This window comes from Nansenia antarctica (genome assembly GCF_963989245.1).
Source record: "Nansenia antarctica genome assembly, chromosome: 14".
In the NCBI taxonomy this organism is placed as follows: Eukaryota; Metazoa; Chordata; class Actinopteri; order Argentiniformes; family Microstomatidae; genus Nansenia; species Nansenia antarctica.
In genome coordinates, this window is record NC_137684.1 from 14,731,760 (window position 1) to 14,753,702 (window position 21,943).

Below are 21,943 nucleotides of genomic sequence, written 5' to 3' on the forward strand. Positions count from 1 at the left end.
CTGCCAAAGATGCAACTGATACATAAATCAAACAACTGAGCTATCTTGGATTTAAAACAGAGCTATTTTCGCCTAACGGTGTCACATTTGCAACCCTGTAGGTAGGCTACCTTTCATTGAAACTTCATGCAGCTCACTGAAGAATCACCTTCAGCATCGTGCAGCATCGTGCAGCATCGAGCAGCATCGTGCGCGCACAGCGATGGCTATAGGCTTTTAGCTAGCACTAATAAATTACTTTATCAAGTAAAACTACTATATCAAGTAATCATACTTACACTGCAATTCCTCCGCCGCGTTCATCAGAAGAGACCCTGCTTGGCGAATTGTCTCTACGAGGGTTAAGTGCCCTGCCATGTTGTACAATTTCTGGTCTACAAATAGTTTGTCTTATTAGCTCCAGCTCACACCTTCCTTGTTCCACGACTTTATGGTCCGTTGGGAAACCTGCTTTATAGTCCTTGGGCCAAACCATTTTTCATTACCATCTGGGTGGGCAAATTCTAGATGTGATTTTTTTTATTCCTATACATCCCTAGATTATGTTTTGATGTGGTAGACTTTGGTTTGGCAGCTTATTAGTGGTTATCACCTCTTAACCCTTGTGTGGTGTTCGGGTCAACACGTCTGCTCTGCCTTTCCCACGCCAAGTACCGTCTGCTCTGCACTCTTTACTCTTTGAAGTGCAACATTGTAAACATTTTTAAATTTTCTTGTGTTGTATATCATTTCTTCGTCTGATGATTGTCAAAAATGAGGAAAAGTCTTGAGCAAAGTTGAAGACTGTTTATTCAAAAAAGACAGCAAACAGGTCATCACAGCATCTGGTCGTCAACACAGGCATCTGGGTGGGTCAGGAACAAAGAGAATGATCCTTGCTGTCTCTTCAGGTTTTATCCTGTCCCAGCTCACATTTGAGCCAACCACATCACAGTATCGGCTCAAGGCTTGGTCCATATGTCTTGACCAATCGTGACCCTTGCTCCCCGGCCTTTGCCCTAATAAGGAGCTGATCGATCGTTCCTCAACCTCTGTGTGTGTGTGTGTGTGTGTGTGTGTGCGCGTGCGTGTGCGTGTCTGTGTGTGTCTGTGTGTGTGTGTTTGACCATGTGGTCTGTCGTAAAACCCCCATTGTTTCAGAGAGCATGCTTGTAGGCCCAAAAAGCTCAACAGGAGGGGTCAGACAAGTATTGCAAGTATTACAAGTATTGATTGTAAGTTGCTTTGGAACAAGGCGTCTGCCAAATGCCAAAAATGTAAATGTAAATGTTACAAAGCCTTATTATACAAATTCATGGTATGTGTGTGTTTCAAGTAACTTAAACTTAACTTAATTTACAGTCACAGGCCATAGGTCCTATCATATTACCTAGATAGTCAGGAGGGAGAGGCCAGGAGCTCTCTCCAACACAGAGTCGTAAAACCCCCGTTCCCAACCCCCATTCCCAGCAGGACAGGCCAAAATATACTACACTTGCTCTGTACAGAAAGTATGCAGCAACTTCAAAAAGTACATTTGAGGTACACACACTGTCACATTCTGTGCTTCATGTGTTGTGTAGACAGGCATACATACCCATGCACACACAATTGTAGCCAGTTTAATTTCAAAATTATTTGAGATTTTTCAGACATAATACTGTATTTCGACAGTGACAGTGAAAATAGTGTACATTCCGTCCGTGTTTTGTGATTCAGCATTTGCAGACATTTTTAAGAGATGTATTTCATAGCTATTGGCAAAAACAATCTTAGTTTGCTTCTTTCATTTCTATTCTTGTTCATCACCTGTATTTTCTTTACAGCTTTGATTATACTGTAATTAGATCAATGTGAAAGTCAATTGAGAATATAAGTTCAAAATAAATGTAATAAGGACGCTTAGTAACTAGCTAGATAAACATTACCACTAACTCTAAACTAGCTTGCTAGCTAAAGTTACCTGAGGTAACTTACCTCTAAATATGTATCTGACTGGGGCTAAGTTAATTTATTTGAGGTGGTAAACACACACGTTATTTGTTTTTTTGCTTTGAACAAATTACTTACCAACAAGGCATCTGCCTATGGTCCTAGCGGTCACCATCAACTAGACTCACTCACTGAACATGTAACTACAGAGATGTGTGAAACCTGGACATAAACAAAACCTTCCAAAAGGGTTTAGGCAAGGCAAGTTTATTTGTATAGCACATTTCATACGACAAGGGCAATTCAAAGTGCATTATATGCACACATTATATAAAGACAATAGCCTACAGTAAGAGGAGTAAGTAAGATTTGTATGTATTGTATGTGTTATTATCCATATTCTAAAGGCTTGCTTAGATTAGTTTTAGATTAGTTTTTACTGATTAGATTTCTATTCTGGAAAAGTCTGTATACGCCGACAGCATAATCCGGAAAGATGGCGATGGTCTGCCCGTTGACCCGGAGAGGAGCTCGAGTGCGCGCGCAGCTCAGCACCTCAACGCAGTCCTGGTAGTAATGGAGTTTAGCAATGATGGCGCGTGGTTTCCCCTCCGGTCTCCTCGGAGCCAGGGTTCTGTGTGAACGGTCCACAAGCACATCTCTATCCAGTTGTAGCGCTTCCCTCAGTAGTTTCGAGACCGATGCAGTAGAGCATGATCCATTCGTCTCGGCCACCCCTAGTATTCTGATGTTGCATCTCCTCATTCTTCCCTCCATGTCCATCTCTCTCTGAGCCCGGTTACCTCTGCGTTCAAGCCCGTCACCGTAGTCCGCAGGGCCACCACCTCGTCCGACCACGTTGATAGGCCGCCCTCCACCTCCGTGATTGTAGCCTTTATTTGGTCAATCTCAGACTGAACCGCCGCAGTATTGTTAATTATTTCAGATTTTACTGCTTGAAGTTCACTTTTAATATAGTTGAAATCTTCGGCTAGTGCATTCTTAATCTCTGTCTTTATCACCTCGACAATGTCGGATTTCAGTGAGAGGAGAATCTTTGTTTTCAATGCTACAGCGTCCATCACTGGGCTGTCTGTCCGGGGCGGGGCTGTCTGAGCCGGGGTAGCTGTGGGCTCGATGTCGCGGTGGCGTTTGGCCTAGTAGTGGACGGATTGTACTTATATTTGCGCAGATTTGCAGCCATTGACCCCTAAATACACAGACTTTTGATATTAGGAATATGTTAGGGACAGGTTTCCCAGTATTTTGTAATGTAAAACGCTTATTAACTTAAATAAAACAGAAGTCCGACGGGAGCTCAAGCGAAACACGTCCTACTCCATTGCCAGCCCACGTGATCCCCAATAAGTCTTTTGATAATCTTTTTAGGAAAAACTTCTCATAACTTTACCCATGTTCTCAGTATTTGTCATAGCACTGTTATACAAATGGCTACAGTCATACGTTGTGCTGTGTTGTTGAATATTGGCAGGAGTTTCAATGAAATTGTTAATAATTTATAAATAAATATATATACTTGCCAATATGAATCCGAACTTTGGATTTTCTTCTGGACTTTTCCACGTCTTTGCCTGGAAGTTGTTTCCTGCCCTGAGTGAAGGCTGGGGTTAGGAGACTGGCACCAAGCAGGCCAAAGTCATCTTTAAGCGTAAAACCCCGGTCAGCCAAGATCTGAAACAAGGAATGCGATTGAATAGAGTAAGTCTATTGCTTTTAATGTTTGTGGTGAAACACTAATTTACACCTGTACATAATGAGTACAAAAAAATGTGTGTATGTGATGAACTGTTACAGTATAGTATACAGTATGTAGAGTTCTACATTACCTGGTCCCCAGGATGGTGGTACAGTGGTGAAATGAAGCCAGATTCCCTCACTATCTTAACATCGGATGCTCTTCCACCCCAGCCTTTGGACAAGAAGGTGATGCTGCCTGCAGGACTACACACAATCAAATATTTTACCGTAGTTCACTTCTTATAGCTGGAGTAAGATTTGGCCCTGTGGAAAAAACAAAGCATGGTTAGCATTCAGAAGTTACCTGGCCAAGTAATCATGAATTACATATTTTTTGGTGTCTTTACCTGGCTTTAAGCCCCTTTGGATGTACAATTCTGATTTCAAAACAATCAATGATTGATGTGAGGCGAGGAAATTTGGCCTTTATCGTTGGTGGTATGGTTTGTCTGATGCAATCCCTGTCAGGCCAGTGAATGAGGAAGGTGATCTTTGCATACAGAAGATTCAGCCAACGTTGGAATATGTGGCGGATGGTAGACTGTCGTTGGTCCAGTATTTGGCTCAGCAAAGCAATAGACGGATTCTGGCGTAGCTTGAGCAAACAGAGGAAAAGCTGGTCCTTGGTCGACAATTGAAAAACCTTAGGTGGTGACTTGATAAACTGAAGAAGGTAGCGATGTAGACAGTCAAACACTGCCCAGTCAAGCCCAGTCATGGCCCTGCATGCACTGTTGTTGCCTCGAACAGCATTCACAGACAATCGCTGCAATGCAGCATCACGTTCTCTTCTGGCCTCATCTCTCTCTCTCCTGAGATTGGCTACCTCTATGGCAATAGCAACCTGCTCCCTGTGCGAAACTGGCCTGTTGCTCAGTGTACCGTCCTCAGTGAGAGGTTGTTCAGTAGGCTCAGTGAGAGGTTGTTCAGTAGGCTCAGTGAGAGGTTCTTCTTCTGAAGGTGACCTTTGTTTTCTTTTGGCTGACAGGACCTTCCCATCATCACCAGCCTCTCTCTTCCTGGCATTTTTGTAACGCCGTAATTTAACTCTGCCTTGTGTCAATTGCTGCCGATGTGGAAAAATAGATGGTACATAATCCGGATGACTACAACCATTCACATGGAATCCTGAAACCAGTAGAGTAAGTGTAAGCCAAATGCAGATACTCATTCAAAATAACTTTATACAGCTTTGATTAAATGCACTCATCAAATGTAGTCATTAAGTATGCCAGCTGATACTTCACTCAATAGTCACCAATTCTAATTCTGGATTACAATTACCGTAATCACATTTCGGTAAAGTAAATGATGTGTATTGCTGCAAAATGAACAATTACATGTATGGGTTAATTTAATCCATGACGATTCGATTCCCTATAGTTTTATTATCATGACATTAATGTCATGGTGATCCCAAGGACACCTCCACATGTGGCCATGTGGGGTTCTCTACCTCCTGCACCACACCCGCCCTTTACCATGTATTGGTAGAGCCGGCGTCTGATCGCAAGGTCAGCAGATCGGCAATTTGAACCCTACATGGCCACATGTCGAGGTGTCCTTGGGCAAGACACTAAACCCCAAATTGCTCCCAATGAGCGGGCAGGTGCCTTGCATGGGTAGCTTGCCGCCATTTATGTGTGAATGAGAGGCCATTGTAAACCTAGCTACAGGCTAAAGCTACAAGCTACAAGCTTTAACATTACATTGGGATTTCCTTGGCTTTTCAGTTTGTTTTATATTCCCTATATACAGTATATATGTTATATATTTCCCTTTCAATGCAGCATCAACATTCACTACTTTGACTTTTAACATTATAACTGTTGACTTCATTTAACATCATTAACTAACCTGTGATGAAGTGTTTGCCACAGACATACACGTATTGACTGGAAGGGTCCCACTGCTGACCACCTTCATCCTCTCTGCGGATGGCCTGAAGCCACAGATCTCTTCTTTTACTGTCCTTTGCTTTTTGGGGAAGTAAAGAAAATCGTAAATCTGGAAAAAAAAAATATTGTTTGCCGTGCAAAACACTACGCAGCAAGCCTAGGCATGGTGACACTACATTTTCCAATAAGGCGCCAACAGTTTTAAGCGGTCGCGTGATCGTCCTGATGACAGGGAGATGACGTATGACTGCTCTGGAGGCAGACTGAAAGGACACACTGCCTATTTCATTACTTTTCTCCATATAACCAGTATCCAAACATCAATATACCATATAAATCAATTTGCATATCGAACACCCCCAAGCCACACTGCACCGATTCACTCACCAGTTCCATCTCTAACTCTTGGGGCAGAGCTTCCTCCCTCGGAGTGATCACAGTCTCACATGGCTGTTCCGATTCAAGCATCCGGAAGGACAGCTGGCACAATGGAGGACCTGAGCCAGTACGACATTGAGCTGCAGCACAGGGCTGACCGACAGCACACAAATCGTGAGCTTAGAATTATAAGGTTCTATCTCAATTTTTGTCAAAATTTAGTTTTTTACATAATCTGATCCATTAGGTGTTTATTAATGCCTGTGTGGTGTTATTTTTAAAATGTTAACTTCTGATTACTTAGTTATGGAAGATGGAGTCCCTGACTAAAATAAGTAAAATTAAAGATTAAAGTAGTGTAAGGTGATCAACTTCTCCAGAATTGATTTAATTGAGTCGTCACTTACAAGCGAGTCCGTTTATTCTCAACGAGACGTCCTTGATATAACTTCTAAGATAAAATGATCCAATCAAATATTCGGCACCACTACTGAACTGTTCTTTAAGAGAATATTTATTCGAGCACATCTGCAAACAATAATATCAGCATACAATAGCATTTCATTCCATGGAAAGGGGTCTTTATCTAGCTTCACCTCCACAGACCAGGATTAGCTGGTTAACTGCAGAAGCTTCACCAGAGAAGAGCCCCGCTTCCCCCGGGACCACAGTCTTTATCTATTTTGGGATGGGCTGTCCCTCTCTGGTAGGTTTTATGGTAAACGTCTGTTTTATATCGGAATACTCCTTTCGGTGTCCGTGCGAGTGTGTTATCTTCTTCTTCTGACCCCCCAGTCGTTTGTCATGGTGGGAGTGTTTGGACACTCTGTCTGCAACGGTACTTGCACAGCCTAGCACGACGTTAGACACACACACATTCAGGTCTGTAAGTTCTATGTCCTTATAAGGATCGCTTGTGTAAACATCACTGTTGCCAGGCCCACAGACTCTCATGACTTGGGATTCGATTAACAAGTTTAAAATACAATATTGAAGAATAGACTTATCATTAATCATTAGTTATGATAGTATAAAATGAGTATAGGAAAATAGGATATCATAACAGCAGGTACAAAATGGTTGTTAGTACATACGTAAAAATAAGCAATCTACAGACGGTTTGAACCACAATACTTTTCTCCCAGTCAGGAGCCCCTTCCCCCCACGTCGCTCAAAAGCAGAGCCTCTCTTCCATGACTCTGTGAGACTTCAACTGATCCCAGTCACATGTTATTTAAATGAACACACAGTATTTAATACAAATCCCTAACAAATCCCCCCTTGGTCATAAATAAAATTATGACCATCACAGAGAATTTGTAGCCGGACGTGGTGAGATGGGTCTAAGACAGACCGCAAATGCCTTTATTTACACCATTCCATCACAAACCTCCATAATCATAACATCTCTTCAACCCCTACGTCACGATACATCATCTACCCAAATTTCTCATTATCAGCGCCCAAGTGTCTCGCACCGACCCATGAGTGGGACCATGTGCCTCAGCACCAATAACATTCATGCGCTCACAACCCGTAGCCCTTTTCAGAGGACCAGCTTTGCGTCACCCCCCTTGTTACCCACACTGACCTTTCTTGGGGGGAGGCGGCCCCCTGTATGTCATCTATAGTCTGTACAGAGCATTTAGGTTTGTCTAGCTGGATTGAAACCAACTGATGTTCTCTGGGGACATATTAATGGACTGCACTTACATAGCGCCCTTATCCAAAGCGCTTTACAATGGCTTCTCATCCACCCATTCACACACCAATGGTGGCAAGCTGCCATACAAGGCGCCGGCCCTGGGAGCAATTCGGGGTTCAGTGTCTTGCCCAAGGACACTCTGACATGTGGCCTGCCGGGGCTCGAACCGCCGATCTGCCAACCTTGCGATCATTAGATGGCGGCTCTACCTCCTGCATCACAGCCACCCCCTCCTGATTTAGCGGCTGCATCTGCAGCATCATTTCCTTTATCTTCGTTTGTGTCGGCTTTCGAGTGTCCCTTCAGCGGTGCCTCCAATCTAAAGGCAGATATCTATACAACTGTGATCCCCCACCTTTCCAAAACATGTCTGCTACAGGTTGTGTCTGATTCCCTGTCCCCTGATGTCAGAGTCAAATACGCAGAATACTAAACATAACTGTCCCAGAGTGAGAAGGAACAGCGCTTCTTCTCCTCCGAAGCCCTCTGCTTATCAGTAGTCGTAAAACCTTTGTTTATCACATGAGAGTATCCTGCTCTGCATTCTTGTCATTCACACAGTTTTCAGTATTCACACAGTTTTCACTAAACATTGTCACATTGTTGTTGTTTTAAAGACATTTTTTTTTTTTTTTTTTTTCCACACCTGAAAAGTCGGAAAGCCGTAACCATTAAAAATACAAGTAGTGCTGTTATCGCACTGGCACAGAGTCCTATATAGCGCGTAGCATTAAGACGTCACACGTCGCCCCCCTTGCCCGTCCTGTTAAGGCAGTCATAGCCTTTTTCTAAATGTGAGGGGTAAACATCTGACTTTTAGTTCTATTCATACCGGGACAGTTTTTCCTATAGAGAGAGTGGTTGACAGGTAGGCCCATCAATAAAATGCAGTCGTACATACAGTACATACCCTCACTACCACCATTAATTGAAAATACCCCAAAACCAGCTATTTGTTTCCCCCCTTGTTTGCAGACTAAACATGTCACCTTAGAGATGGTGGACATCTCCATTTATCTCGAACATTTCAACCACAAAAACACACACATCTGTAACAACAAAAAAAACAACAAAAGCAAACCCCAAAAAATAAATAGAAATACAAATAAAATACAAATAAAATAAGCTATAAATTGAAATAAAATATATCTTCCTCGACATGGAAGCAACAGTCGGCAATGGCCCTGTTCGAGAAAAGACAGAAAGAAACAAAACCCACCTGATCCTGCCCTTTCCCCACAATATCATACCATTACGCAATAGATTATCTATCAATATCAATAATAATATGGCTATCCACTATAGCGAACCAGGAACCAAATATCCACAAAAATACCAGTTCACGTCATTCTCAAGCTCCTCCAACCTATATCCCTCCAAACCACTCAATAGTATTACTTGTTTTCATTGTTACATCAAGGCCATTCCAAATGGACACCCCACAAACTGAGATGCACCTGCCCCTGAGCACTGCACGGACAACAGGCTGTTCTACATTCAATTTCCCTCCTAGACTATACAACCCCCGTCTCTGCTCATGAACAAAACAATTTTTGTAAGTTGCTAGGGACCTTATTTTGTGTTACTTTAAACATGAATCGTGCAGCTCTGAATTTAACCAATTCTCAACATTTCAGAGTTTGACTTTTATTTTATTTTATTAATAATTGGTATGACCTCTATACCCAGTACAATTCTTATAGCTCTTTTTTTTTATGTGCATATCTTTTCTAGGTTGGTTTGTATTTCCCCAAACTTCAACACAATATGACAGATAGGGTACAATGAGTGTGCAATATAGAGTGTATAGTGATTTCTGATTTAAGATGTATTTAATTTTACCCAGAACTCCCAAGCTTCTCGCAATATTTGAGCACAGATATTTTCACTTTGTTTCCAGCAGAGTTTGTGGTCTATTTAAGACACCCAAAAACTTGATTTCATATATTCTATTGATTTAGACATTTTCAATTTCCAGATGGAGTTCTGTATTTATATTGCAATTTCCAAATAGCATGAATTTGGTTTTATTCAGATTTAATGATAGCTTGTTTGTCTCAACCCAGCATTTTAATTTGTACAATTCCTTCTTTGCCACCTTTAAAAGCTGCTGCAGATCTTCCCCATAACATAACATATTTCTGTCATCTGCCAAGACAACCAATTCGACCCCTGTGGGTCACCACAGGTAATATTTAAGCACCTTGATTTGTTCTGGCCTATTTGAACAAATTGCTGTCTATTACTAATATAGCTTTTAAGCCATTCGAGTGCAACCCCTCTGACACCATACCTGTCCATTTTGTTTTTTTTTAAAAGTAGAATCTCATGATCTATTGTGTCGAATGCTTTTTTAAGGTCAATGAATATGCCCAATGCATATTTCTTTCTCTCTGTACAAGTTGTTATTTGCTTCTACTAGCTCCATTAATGCCATGGCAGTAGATCTAGCTGTTCTAAAACCATACTGACTATCCATTAGTAGTTGATGTTTTTCAATGAAATTGGCCAGTCTTTCATCATATAGTTTCTCTAACCCTAACCCTAAATCTAACTGTTATAATAAGGATACCGGTCTGTAATTGGTGAAGAGGTGTTTATCTGTTGAAGTTTTGTTCATACATTTGTTTACCATATCAGTATATCAGTAACATATTTTTATTTTTTCCTATAGTTCCCATCGATATTGAGTCAGTGATTCTCTCTCCACAGTCCTCCTCAGCAAATCTCTTTCCAGTGCCGTTTATTTCTTTAGCTAGTTTTGGCCCCATATCAACAACATATATATATATATATAATATATACTGTATATATATATGTTTTTTTTTTCTTAAATCCATCCACCACCTAATTTATAAGGCTAATTTTCCCGTCATTGTCTGTAAAATGTTCTACTTTGTTCCTTTAACATTATTTTTTATTCTCATCTAATAATCTGGTATAATAATCTTTCTTACATATTCTCATAATACTAATTAGTTTGTTTTTTGTATTTCTTATATGTAACCCCTGCCTCCTTTGTTTTATGCTTTATACATACACTTTATAGAGTATACTTTTTCTTGTATGCATTTTGAATGCCCCTGGACATCCACAGATTTTCAGAATATTTATTCTTATTGCTACATTGTTTTAGTGGGCAGTTTTTGTCATATAGAACTTTAAATGTTTCTAGGAATAACCCATACGCTTTGTCCACATCTGATTCTTCATATATATACTCTTCTAATTCCATTTTAATAACTCATTTCTAAAAGCAGATATGGATTCCTCAGTTCTACTGTCTTGTATGTCATTTCCTTTAACTCCCTCTTCTTTCTATAATTACATTCATAAAATGAAAAGACAGGCAGGTGATCGCTAATATCATGGATTAATAGTCCACTTGTTGTGTTACTTTCCACATTATTTGAGGCTTAGTGCATGCTGACAGAGTCGCCAGGAATTTGAAAATGTTATACATGTGGTGGGTCTGCTTTGGTACAGTGTGACAAGAGAGGCCACCCTGTACCCGGTTTACCTTCGACTCTGACAGCGTGTGAGGTGGTCAATATATCTCCCACGGTCTTGTCCACCACGTCGCCTGGGTCTAAAATAGGAGTCTGTTTTGCGCCGTTGTCTGCTTTCTCCGCAGCATTCAGTTCCTGTGAAGAGAAAACTCGATTGAGATTAGTTAGAGTTTTGACATATATTCATTTTCATGGAGAGGGGGTTCAAGCCACCTCCCTCTGTCTCTGTATCATGTCGGCCAACTTTCTTTTAATAGATTGGTTATCCCTCTCAACCTAACCCTAACCCTGTGACTACTGGGGGTGGTAGACTGAACCAAATCGATGCTTAATCCCCATTGCTGTCTCAATTGCAGCCATATGGACTTTTATTTTATTTTATATGTGACCCATTATCAAAGTGTATTATTGTAGGGAAACTAAACCGTGGTATGAATTCCTTTAAGAGGCACTTTATTACAGATGCGGCATCCTCCCGTTTACACGGATATGCTTCAGGCCACCTTGACAATCTATCAATCACTCCCATGTCCGTGAAGTCAATACATATCTCTCATTATTAGTATTCTGCATGGGGCTTCCCCGGTGACTTTCCTGCCGCCGGGAAGTGTTACTGTTAATCCGTCTGGTCCACAAGTTACCTCCGCGTTCAATTTACATAGCAGGTCCCTCCCCATTACGTTTACGGGGCATTGGGGAGCGAACAGGTAGTTGTGTGACAATTTCTGGTGGCCTATTTCTGTTTCTAGGGGGATTGTTTATTTCTGTGTCTGTGCCTGTCCGGAGTAGCCTACTGTCGTCATGGCCAGATTTTCCGACAGAGGAGGAACTCTACCCTTGTGGTTTGTCATGGTGGACGCTGCTGCTCCAGTATCTACCATGAACTGTTTTTTCTCTCCTCCCACCAGTATTTCGATCATTGGTTCTTCGTTCGGGTGGAAGTGGTAGGTTCCTCTTTCGCCTCCCGGGCATCCCTATAGGCTTTGACCATAAGGAGCCCCTCCTTGTGGTTGATTCATCATGGGGGCCATTATGGTTGGGGCCGGTTGGCCTGGCATCGGGCCCCCCCCACTGTTGCTGTGTGGGGGGTCGAAACTGCTGGGGCTGCCATTGCTGCTGTTGCGTTGGTCCCCATGACTGCTGTTGGCCCCCTTGGTTAGGGCATTCATACTTCCAGTGTCCTGTTACTCCACATGAGTGGCAGGCACCTCTTTGTCCTCCGCGGCCTCTTCCGCGGCCTTCTCGCCCACGTCCTCTCCCTCCGCCTCTCTGTTGATATTCGGGGAAGGATTGGTACTGAGCCGGGGGCTGTGGTGCTGCAGAGGCCTGCGGCACCTCTCCAAGCTGGACCAATATCTTGCATTCTTTACATTCCTTCTTCCTTGTCGTAGCCACAACTACGGTCACCTGCATTTTCAACAACCTCTCACGCTGCACTTATCATCAATATTATTATTGCCAACCCATACTAAACTAACTGAACAACTAAACAAAACCACAATTTAATCAAACACCCCAAATATACCACTATTGCAAAGACGACGAGACACAAATCGCCACGTATCCACAGAGACACTCCTAGTGAGCCTTTTTTTTTTTTTCTGCTGTCTGCGCTTCAATGGTGGGTCACACCCGCAACACTTCTTTAAACACCTTGAACGAGGCATAACATACAACTATCCCTTTTAATAGTAATAATTACAATAATAATAACAATTCCATCTATGATTTACATACAATATTACGTAACACCTTTGCATGAGTTTAGAATTATAAGGTTCTATCTCCGTTTAGGGTAGTTCAGAGACACTGAGCGTCAAAGTTTTTACATTCCATTATGTTTTGTGAGATGGAACCGTTGTATTTTATGAATTACCCACTCAAAATGTCAACATTTTAAAAATACCACCACACATTAATAAACCACTTAATGGATCAGATTATGCAAAAAACTCAATTTTGACTAAAATGATGATAGAACCATATAATCCTAACGTCACAATTATTTTAGCGCCCGCTGTGAGGGAAGGCACGCTACTATAGGACCTTCACCGGACTGCAGTCCTGCCGTGAACGCTACCCTATCCGCAATGTCCTACACTCCTCACTTGGTTTGCAAGGTATTTCAACCTTCGGGGCCTGGGCCTGATTACCCCTGGTTACCCCTGGGGCCTGGGCCTGCATGATTACCCCTGGTTACCCCTGGGGCCTGGGCCTGATTACCCCTGGTTACCCCTGGGGCCTGGGCCTGCATGGTTACCCCTGGCTACCCCTTAATACAGTGGCGGGCGGTGCATTTCACACCTAGGCCTTCAGTGATGTCCGACACATTCCTACCTGAATTATTCTACCTCTTAATACCATCGTTATGACGCCATGGCTCTAGAAACTAGACAGAAACACAGTATAACCGGGCGTTGCATCACCTTAACATAGTCAGACAAGTACAACAGTTATATTAATATTTCCGAAGCATTTTTAATCAATAAATCCGCATTTACAATGAAGAGTGTTAAACTAACATCTTTAAGATCGCTACATTACCCACTTCTGTCGTCTCGTCCACCATAATAGCGACAAAGGGTGCCTTTTTAATCTCCATTTTGATCTCTTCTTCCATCACTTCAGCAATAGCAAAAATCAGGTCGTTTTGTATTTTGCCTGACGTCCCAGTAAACACTTTGTTTGTGGACAGGTGGTAATGTAAATCTGGGTTGTTTTCAGCCAGAAAAGAAAGAAGCTCAACGTAGTTTCCTCTGTTTGTGGACTTGGCGCTTTCATCCTGTCCCCTAAATGAAAGTTATTGTTTACCCAAAAACAGGACACAATCGATCAGTATTATCGATCAGTCAACGAAAGCTTTCGTTGTGAGGCTCCGTTTCCCTGTGCACTTTCAAAAGTTTCACATCTACCGGCATAGTTCCGCATCTCAATAGTGAATAGCAATAGTGCGTAGCAATAGTGCGTAGCAATAGTGCGTATCCAATCAAAAGACGTGCTGGGTGCTGACATCATTGAGCCTTACAGCAGGCGCCGTTGTTGCTTTTGCTCGCATCTACGTAGGTTTACTAGGTACGCCACATGTTTTCTCGTTCCAACGTTAAGTAACAGGTCGAATCCGCTTCACCGTTTAATGTGAAGGCGGGCAGATTTTTGAGCCCCCTAGCAACACATTTTGATTGGATAAAAGCTCTAACATAAAGGCCAGCCCTCCAAATCTCAATCGGAGACTGGAAGCAGCGCAACCAAGAGGAAAGCTATGAAATGAAGAGAATAGACTATGGGGAATCATTAATACATATTTGTGGAAAATATATATTAAAATAAAATGTATATTCTGATGATGTTTAGGCCAGCAGAGAAGGCCTTGCTGGCCCTGACGGCACACCACTGCCTTAATAGGACTATAGTGTCCTTTCCTGGGGCCTGGGCCTGTCTACCCCTGGTTACCCCTTAATATGGACTTAGCTACTGTCCCTTCCTTAGACCTCGGCGGGTCTATTACACGTTAATACAAGATGTGCTTAAATATCAGACAGTGGTGTTCAATAATGTATAGAATGTCAATTTAATTAATGATTATCCTTACTTTGTGACGGATCTTCAAAGACACAGATCAGAATGGGTTTGACGATTCAGGCCCAGCACTTCCACCTAGAATACTATTGTCTACCTAAGCAGATTTCATTAAATGGCTCTGCTCACCTCTTTTGTGTTGGTACCGTGGAAGTGCTTAGTCCGAACCCAGCCTCGCCCACTCCTCCTTGCATCCCGTTGAAAATCACGTCGGGGTCACCAATTTTGTAAGGTGATCAACTTCTCCAGAATTGATTTAATTGAGTCGTCACTTACAAGCGAGTCCGTTTATTCTCAACGAGACGTCCTTGATATAACTTCTAAGATAAAATGATCCAATCAAATATTCGGCACCACTACTGAACTGTTCTTTAAGAGAATATTTATTCGAGCACATCTGCAAACAATAATATCAGCATACAATAGCATTTCATTCCATGGAAAGGGGTCTTTATCTAGCTTCACCTCCACAGACCAGGATTAGCTGGTTAACTGCAGAAGCTTCACCAGAGAAGAGCCCCGCTTCCCCCGGGACCACAGTCTTTATCTATTTTGGGATGGGCTGTCCCTCTCTGGTAGGTTTTATGGTAAACGTCTGTTTTATATCGGAATACTCCTTTCGGTGTCCGTGCGAGTGTGTTATCTTCTTCTTCTGACCCCCCAGTCGTTTGTCATGGTGGGAGTGTTTGGACACTCTGTCTGCAACGGTACTTGCACAGCCTAGCACGACGTTAGACACACACACATTCAGGTCTGTAAGTTCTATGTCCTTATCAGGATCGCTTGTGTAAACATCACTGTTGCCAGGCCCACAGACTCTCATGACTTGGGATTCGATTAACAAGTTTAAAATACAATATTGAAGAATAGACTTATCATTAATCATTAGTTATGATAGTATAAAATGAGTATAGGAAAATAGGATATCATAACAGCAGGTACAAAATGGTTGTTAGTACATAGGTAAAAATAAGCAATCTACAGACGGTTTGAACCACAATACTTTTCTCCCAGTCAGGAGCCCCTTCCCCCCACGTCGCTCAAAAGCAGAGCCTCTCTTCCATGACTCTGTGAGACTTCAACTGATCCCAGTCACATGTTATTTAAATGAACACACAGTATTTAATACAAATCCCTAACAGTAGCAAAGACCAGAAATTCCCATTGACCGCCATTCAAACTTCTACTCTTCTATCACCCAAAAAGGGGCGTGGACATTACGGGAGGGGAAAGTACCCGGATGCGTAGCTCTGATGAATTTGTACATTGAGGCAAGCCCCGGTAAACAATCCAGAGAGTGAACGGTGTTGAGTTCGGATTTGATTTACGTCCTTATCAGCGAATCGGAGCGTTCCCTCGGACTCCGGCAGCCAATGGGAAGGGCCAAGGGGGCGGGGAGGTAGCGAAGCCTCAGAGAATGAGAAGGGTCCAGCTGCGGATATCAAATCCATCACCCGGAAATGTGATGTACCATACGTCATCATACCGCGCCTGCATATTTGCATAGACTACGTCATCGCCTTACTACGGTGGAAACTACGGTGGAAACCATGAATCGCCTTACTACGGTGGAAACTACGGAAAAAACTAATATGTAGAGTACAGTCCTATCAATTGTTCGAAAAGGAGTAGGAAGAAGCCTGTCCTACCCCTGTTTATACTTAACAATTATGCTTACATTATATAATCCAATTAATTAATACATATATTTCAGTATCATCCGTTCTAATACTTTTTCATTAAAAATAATTTAAACCTTTTTTTAAATAGAGCAATAGAGCAATATTTCTGCTTTCCTTCATATTTTCTTCATATTTTTGACATTAGGAACAAGTTATTAGTGTGATCACGATATTCGACCTCATGTACAATCCTCATAGCTTTTTTCTGTAGTGTAATCAATGGGTTTAAAGTGCTTTTATATTCATTTCCCCATATCTCCACACAGTAACTCAAATAGGGTAAGACAAGACAACAATATAGAGTATACAACATCCTCTGTTCCAGAATATGTTTTGCCCTGCACAATACTGCAATACTCCTTGATACTTTGGATCTAACGTATCTTATATGAGATTTCCAACAGAATTTACTGGGCTTAAAGTGCAGACTCTCAGCTTTAGGTTAAGGGTATTCACATCCAAATTGAAGGAAGGGTTTATGAATTATAGCTCTTATCTTCTGTTTTTTAACCAAAAGTAATTAGACAATTGACTCAAAAGCTGTTTCATGGGCCAGTGTGGGCTATTTATTCCTTCATTATTTCTTTATCAATTAAGCAGGTAAAAGGTCTGAGTTGATTCCAAGTGTGGCATTTGCATTTGGAGGCTGTTGCTGTATACGCACAACATGCAGTCAACAGAGCTCTCAATTCAACTGAAACAGGCCATCCTTAGGCTGTAAAAACAAAACAAAAATCCATCAGAGAGATAGTGGGAACATTAATACTGGCCAAATTAACTGTTTGGTACATTCTGAGAAAAAAAGAATGCACTGGTGAGTGTGATGACATGGACATGCATGGCTTCCAATGGCACTGGGTCACTAGTGTTTATTGATGATGTGAAGACAGAAGCAGACAGATGAATTCTGAAGTGTTTAGGGATATTCTGTCTGCTCAGATTCAGACAAATTCAGCAAAGTTGATTGGATGGTGCTTCACAATACAGATGGACAATGACCCAAAATATAGTGTAAAAGCAACCCAGGACTTTTTTAAGGCAAAGAAGTGGAATATTCTGCAATGGCCAGAGTCAATCACCTGATCTCAACCCAATCAAGCATGCATTTCACTTGCTGAAGACAAAACTAAAGGCAGAAAGACCCACGAACAAACAACAACTGAAGACTGCTGCAGTAAAGGCCTGACAAAGCATCACAAAGGAGGAAACCCAGCATTTGGTGATGTCCATGTGTTCCAGACTTCAGGCAGTCATTGCCTGCAAAGGATTCTCGACTAAGTATTAAAAATGAACATTTTACTTACTGTATGATTGTTAATTTGTCCAATTACTTTTGAGCTCCTGAAAATAGGAGACTGTGTATTAAAATGGTTGCAATTCCTAAATGTTTCATACAATATTTTTGTTCAACCCCTTGAATTAAAGCTGAAAGTATGCACTTCAATTACATCTTGATTGTTTCATTTCAAATCCTTTGTGGTGGCATACAGAGACAAAATTATGGAAATTGTCTCACTGTCCAAATACTTCCAGACCTAACTGTATATAAATAAAAGAATGTCAATGACCCCAGGTGTGGGACTTTATTAGGTCAAACAGGTTTGAGGGGTCAGGCAAAGGACTTGGTGGAGTCAGGCAAGGGTCAGGCGATCATCGTTGTAATCCATGGAGCAGGGCAGGAACCGTGGTGCAAGGTGCTGGGCTGGAGGTGTCCATGGTGCTGAGTGCACACTGATGAGCTAAATAAAACATTCTATTTCTGATGAGTCAACAGCACTAGGGCTCCTTCACAAAACCCTTACTGGAATCTTCATACACTCTGTGAATTAGTCTTTACTTTCTGATGAGTCAACAGCAATAACCCCATCCAGTGCGACATGTAGATAGCATATATTTAGAATATGTAAAATGCAAACACCAGAAATGCAAGAAAGTTTATGAGGTATACCAAATGGAATTAATAACAAGTGTTACAACCCTTCTGTCTAGAGTAAAATAAGGGCCTAACAGGGTAGAGTGCAGAATGTACAGGTGTGTTGCAACACAAATGCCCAAAAAAAGTGTACAAGGGATCAAATCAATTCAAGTTTTATTTGTATAGCGCATTTCTTACAAGATGCGACTCAATGCGCTTCACGTAATGACAGATGTTCAGTGTCCAGTGTAGTGTTCAGTGTTGTGTCCAGTGTCCAGTGTAGTGTTCAGTGTTGTGTCCAGTGTCCAGTGTAGTGTTCAGTGTTGTGTCCAGTGTAGTGTTCAGTGTTGTGTCCAGTGTCCAGTAGTGTTCAGTGTTGTGTCCAGTGTCCAGTGTAGTGTTCAGTGTTGTGTCCAGTGTCCAGTGTAGTGTAGTGTTCAGTGTTGTGTCCAGTGTCCAGTGTAGTGTTCAGTGTTGTGTCCAGTGTAGTGTAGTGTTCAGTGTTGTGTTTAGTGTAGTGTTCAGTGTTGTGTCCAGTGTCCAGTGTAGTGTTCAGTGTTGTGTCTAGTGTCCAGTGTAGTGTTCAGTGTTGTGTCCAGTGTTGAGTCCAGTGTCCAGTAGTGTTCAGTGTTGTGTCCAGTGTAGTGTTCAGTGTTGTGTCCAGTGTCCAGTGTAGTGTAGTGTTCAGTGTTGTGTCCAGTGTCCAGTGTAGTGTTCAGTGTTGTGTCCAGTGTAGTGTTCAGTGTTGTGTCCAGTGTAGTGTTCAGTGTTGTGTCCAGTGTCCAGTGTAGTGTAGTGTTCAGTGTTGTGTCCAGTGTAGTGTAGTGTTCAGTGTTGTGTCCAGTGTCCAGTGTAGTGTAGTGTTCAGTGTTGTGTCCAGTGTCCAGTGTAGTGTTCAGTGTTGTGTCCAGTGTCCAGTGTAGTGTTCAGTGTTGTGTCCAGTGTCCAGTGTAGTGTAGTGTTCAGTGTTGTGTCCAACCCCCAGTGGTCAGACACGGACAGCTCCGTTGGTGGCCAGTCGTCCCTCTGCTCGGGACCACAGCTCGGCGCCTGCAAAAAGTCAGCTCTCAAAAACAAGAAAACAAGCAATAAAAATAGGGGGATAAGTAATCGGTAGACATCTGAGAATGTAGCTATTGTGAACTTTTAAATTACATTAAGTGGTTGAAGACAACGCTGCGTTTTTTAGCCCTGCCAGCTGTACATCTTATATGCATAACTGCATTTTGTTGTTGGTACTTGTACTCAGCAATGACAATAAAGTTGAATCTAATCTAATATCTCTCTAATATCTCTGATAACGCTAAACCACATAGGATTACCCAATTAGCCAAGGCAGATGAACAAAACTACGTGCGAAACAGCCGCTTAACACATGCAACAACCTAAATAATAAATACACATCTGAAAACTATAACATGTTCATTAATAATATTTCGAAATTCTCACCTGAGCTGCATTTGCCATTGTATTTGTAATTCTTCTTCTTCTTCTTCTTCTTCTTCTTATCAATTGCGTGTTCAAATTATTGTTCGTTAAATGTCCTATACAATGTCGCCGTGTTTTTAAAATCCATTTAAGATCCTTCAAAATCTCGCGGTTTCTCGCGGTTACTTTTACCGACGCGCTTACGATGACGTGGTCCAAAAATGGACCGCAGCTGGATATACTTGGAGAGAATAGTACATCGGAAAATGGCGACCAGCTCGAAATCCGAAAATGTCGTCAAGCTTCTTAACCGTACCAAGGTAATGCATTTGACACAAAACAAGTGACGGGCACAAACCACGACACCGTCGGGAACGTAGAAACACCAACCGAGCAACGTTTTCGACAGCGCTAACGAACTAGCCATTTCTAACTGACCGTCTTGTCGAACTAGCCAACGGAAAGTGTTCCAGCGGGGTCGCGGCAGCTCGCCATCTCCCCGTCACACTTGTATGGAGCTATTTTAGTGCCATCAGAAATTGAATTGTATTTGACAGATTGAATTGAATATGCGTCGTGCGAGTGTGGCGCAGAGGACCAAACCGCAGACCATATTATCCTGGCTTGCCCGGTGTACCACCCACCCAACGGGATGCATGGTCTGTCGGTATTAGATGATGAGACGATGACGTGGCTTCTGGAGGGGTGTCCAGAAATATAGCCCGGGTGAGCCCCTCAACCAGGTCTCGGGGTGGTAAAAGGGTACGTAGCCCCTCGGCCCCGAGCCTGGTGGAGTGGAGAGGAAAACAACTACCCATACGCCGAAGAAGAAGAAGAAGAAGAAGAATTGAATATGAGCACAAATTGAATTGTATTTGACAGATTGGATTGAATCTGAGCACAAACTGAATAGGCTAGGTGCACGATCTCACTACTTCCTGAAAGGCAACTGGTATGAACATATCCTGTCTCACTCTATTGGTTTAATTGATTAATCAGCTGTGCGGTAAACCGTTGGAACACACAGTGCACAGCTGATTAATCAATTAAACCAATAGAGTGAGACAGGATATGTTCATACCAGTTGCCTTTCAGGAAGTAGTGAGATCGTGCACCTAGCCTATTGTATTCGACAGATTGAATTGTATTCAATTCAGTTTTCATTATTTTCATTCAGTTTTCAAATTCAGCCACGGCTCGCAAACTGCTTTAGCACCTCTTGCATGGTTAGATAATTCTCTCTCAGGAGATGGTGGCTTACAAGTCAGTTGTACAAGCCCATGACCTTGCTTTTTAAACAACCCTGTAGTTAGTTAGCTAACGTTAGGCAGTGCTAGCTAGGTACAATGCTAGGTGTCTGTCCACATCCACCCGTTTGTGCTGCTGGTGTTTACTTGAGTACTAGTAGGCATGCTCGTGGCTATGTCCTCAGTTGCCTTTCGGTTCTCATCTGTGTACTGACAGGTGCGGTGAGGGGTGGTGGTCAGTCTAGCCAATGTACATGTATGTCCGATATCCAGAAGCCTGCAGGGGCGACTTGGGCATTGGATAGACATGCTGAATGAGGGTTGACATTACGCGTTATGAGGGGGATCACTAAGTTGTTTTCACGGTGCATAGTTTTCTCATGTTGAGTCTCTCTCCCTGTCTCTGTCTCACACACACACACACACACACACACACTCTCTCTCTCTCTCTCTCTCTCTCTCTCTCTCTCTCTCTCTCTCTCTCTGTCTCACACACTCTCTCTCTGTCTCACACACTCTCTCTCTCTCTCTCTGTCTCACACACACACACACACACTCTCTCTCTCTCTTCCCCTGTCTCTGTCTTACATACACTCTCTCTCTTTCCCCCTGTCTCTGTCTTACATACACTCTCTCTCTCTTTCCCCCTGTCTCTGTCTTACATACACACTCTCTCTCTCACACACACACACACTCCCCCTCTCATCTCTTCTCTCCCCTGTTCCTCAGCTGTCAGGTCAGTTTTCTCAACGGCTGTTCCGGAAGCTGCTTGTGCGTGAAGACAAATTGAAGATGAAGAAAATTGTCAGCGAGGCGTTGCTCAGAGCCGGGTGAGTGTGTGTGTATCTCCCTCTCTGAAAGAGTGTAGTCTCTGTTCATACCACCTCTGCAACTACATACATCTTCTCTCACACACACCGACACACCTTTCACCAC

General features: G+C 42.4%; 1 protein-coding gene across 1 annotated transcript in view; it reads left to right on the forward strand.

Moving 5' to 3' along the window:
• Positions 1–21,943, forward strand: part of LOC308169882 (DDB1- and CUL4-associated factor 15-like) — a gene marked incomplete at both ends in the record, with an annotated part of 30,370 nt that overhangs the window by 246 nt on the left and 8,181 nt on the right. The window contains one exon of the mRNA XM_080544613.1: positions 21,737–21,837. Within this exon, the coding sequence (XP_080400739.1) occupies positions 21,737–21,837 (101 nt within the window). The remainder of the gene's footprint in view (positions 1–21,736; positions 21,838–21,943) is intronic.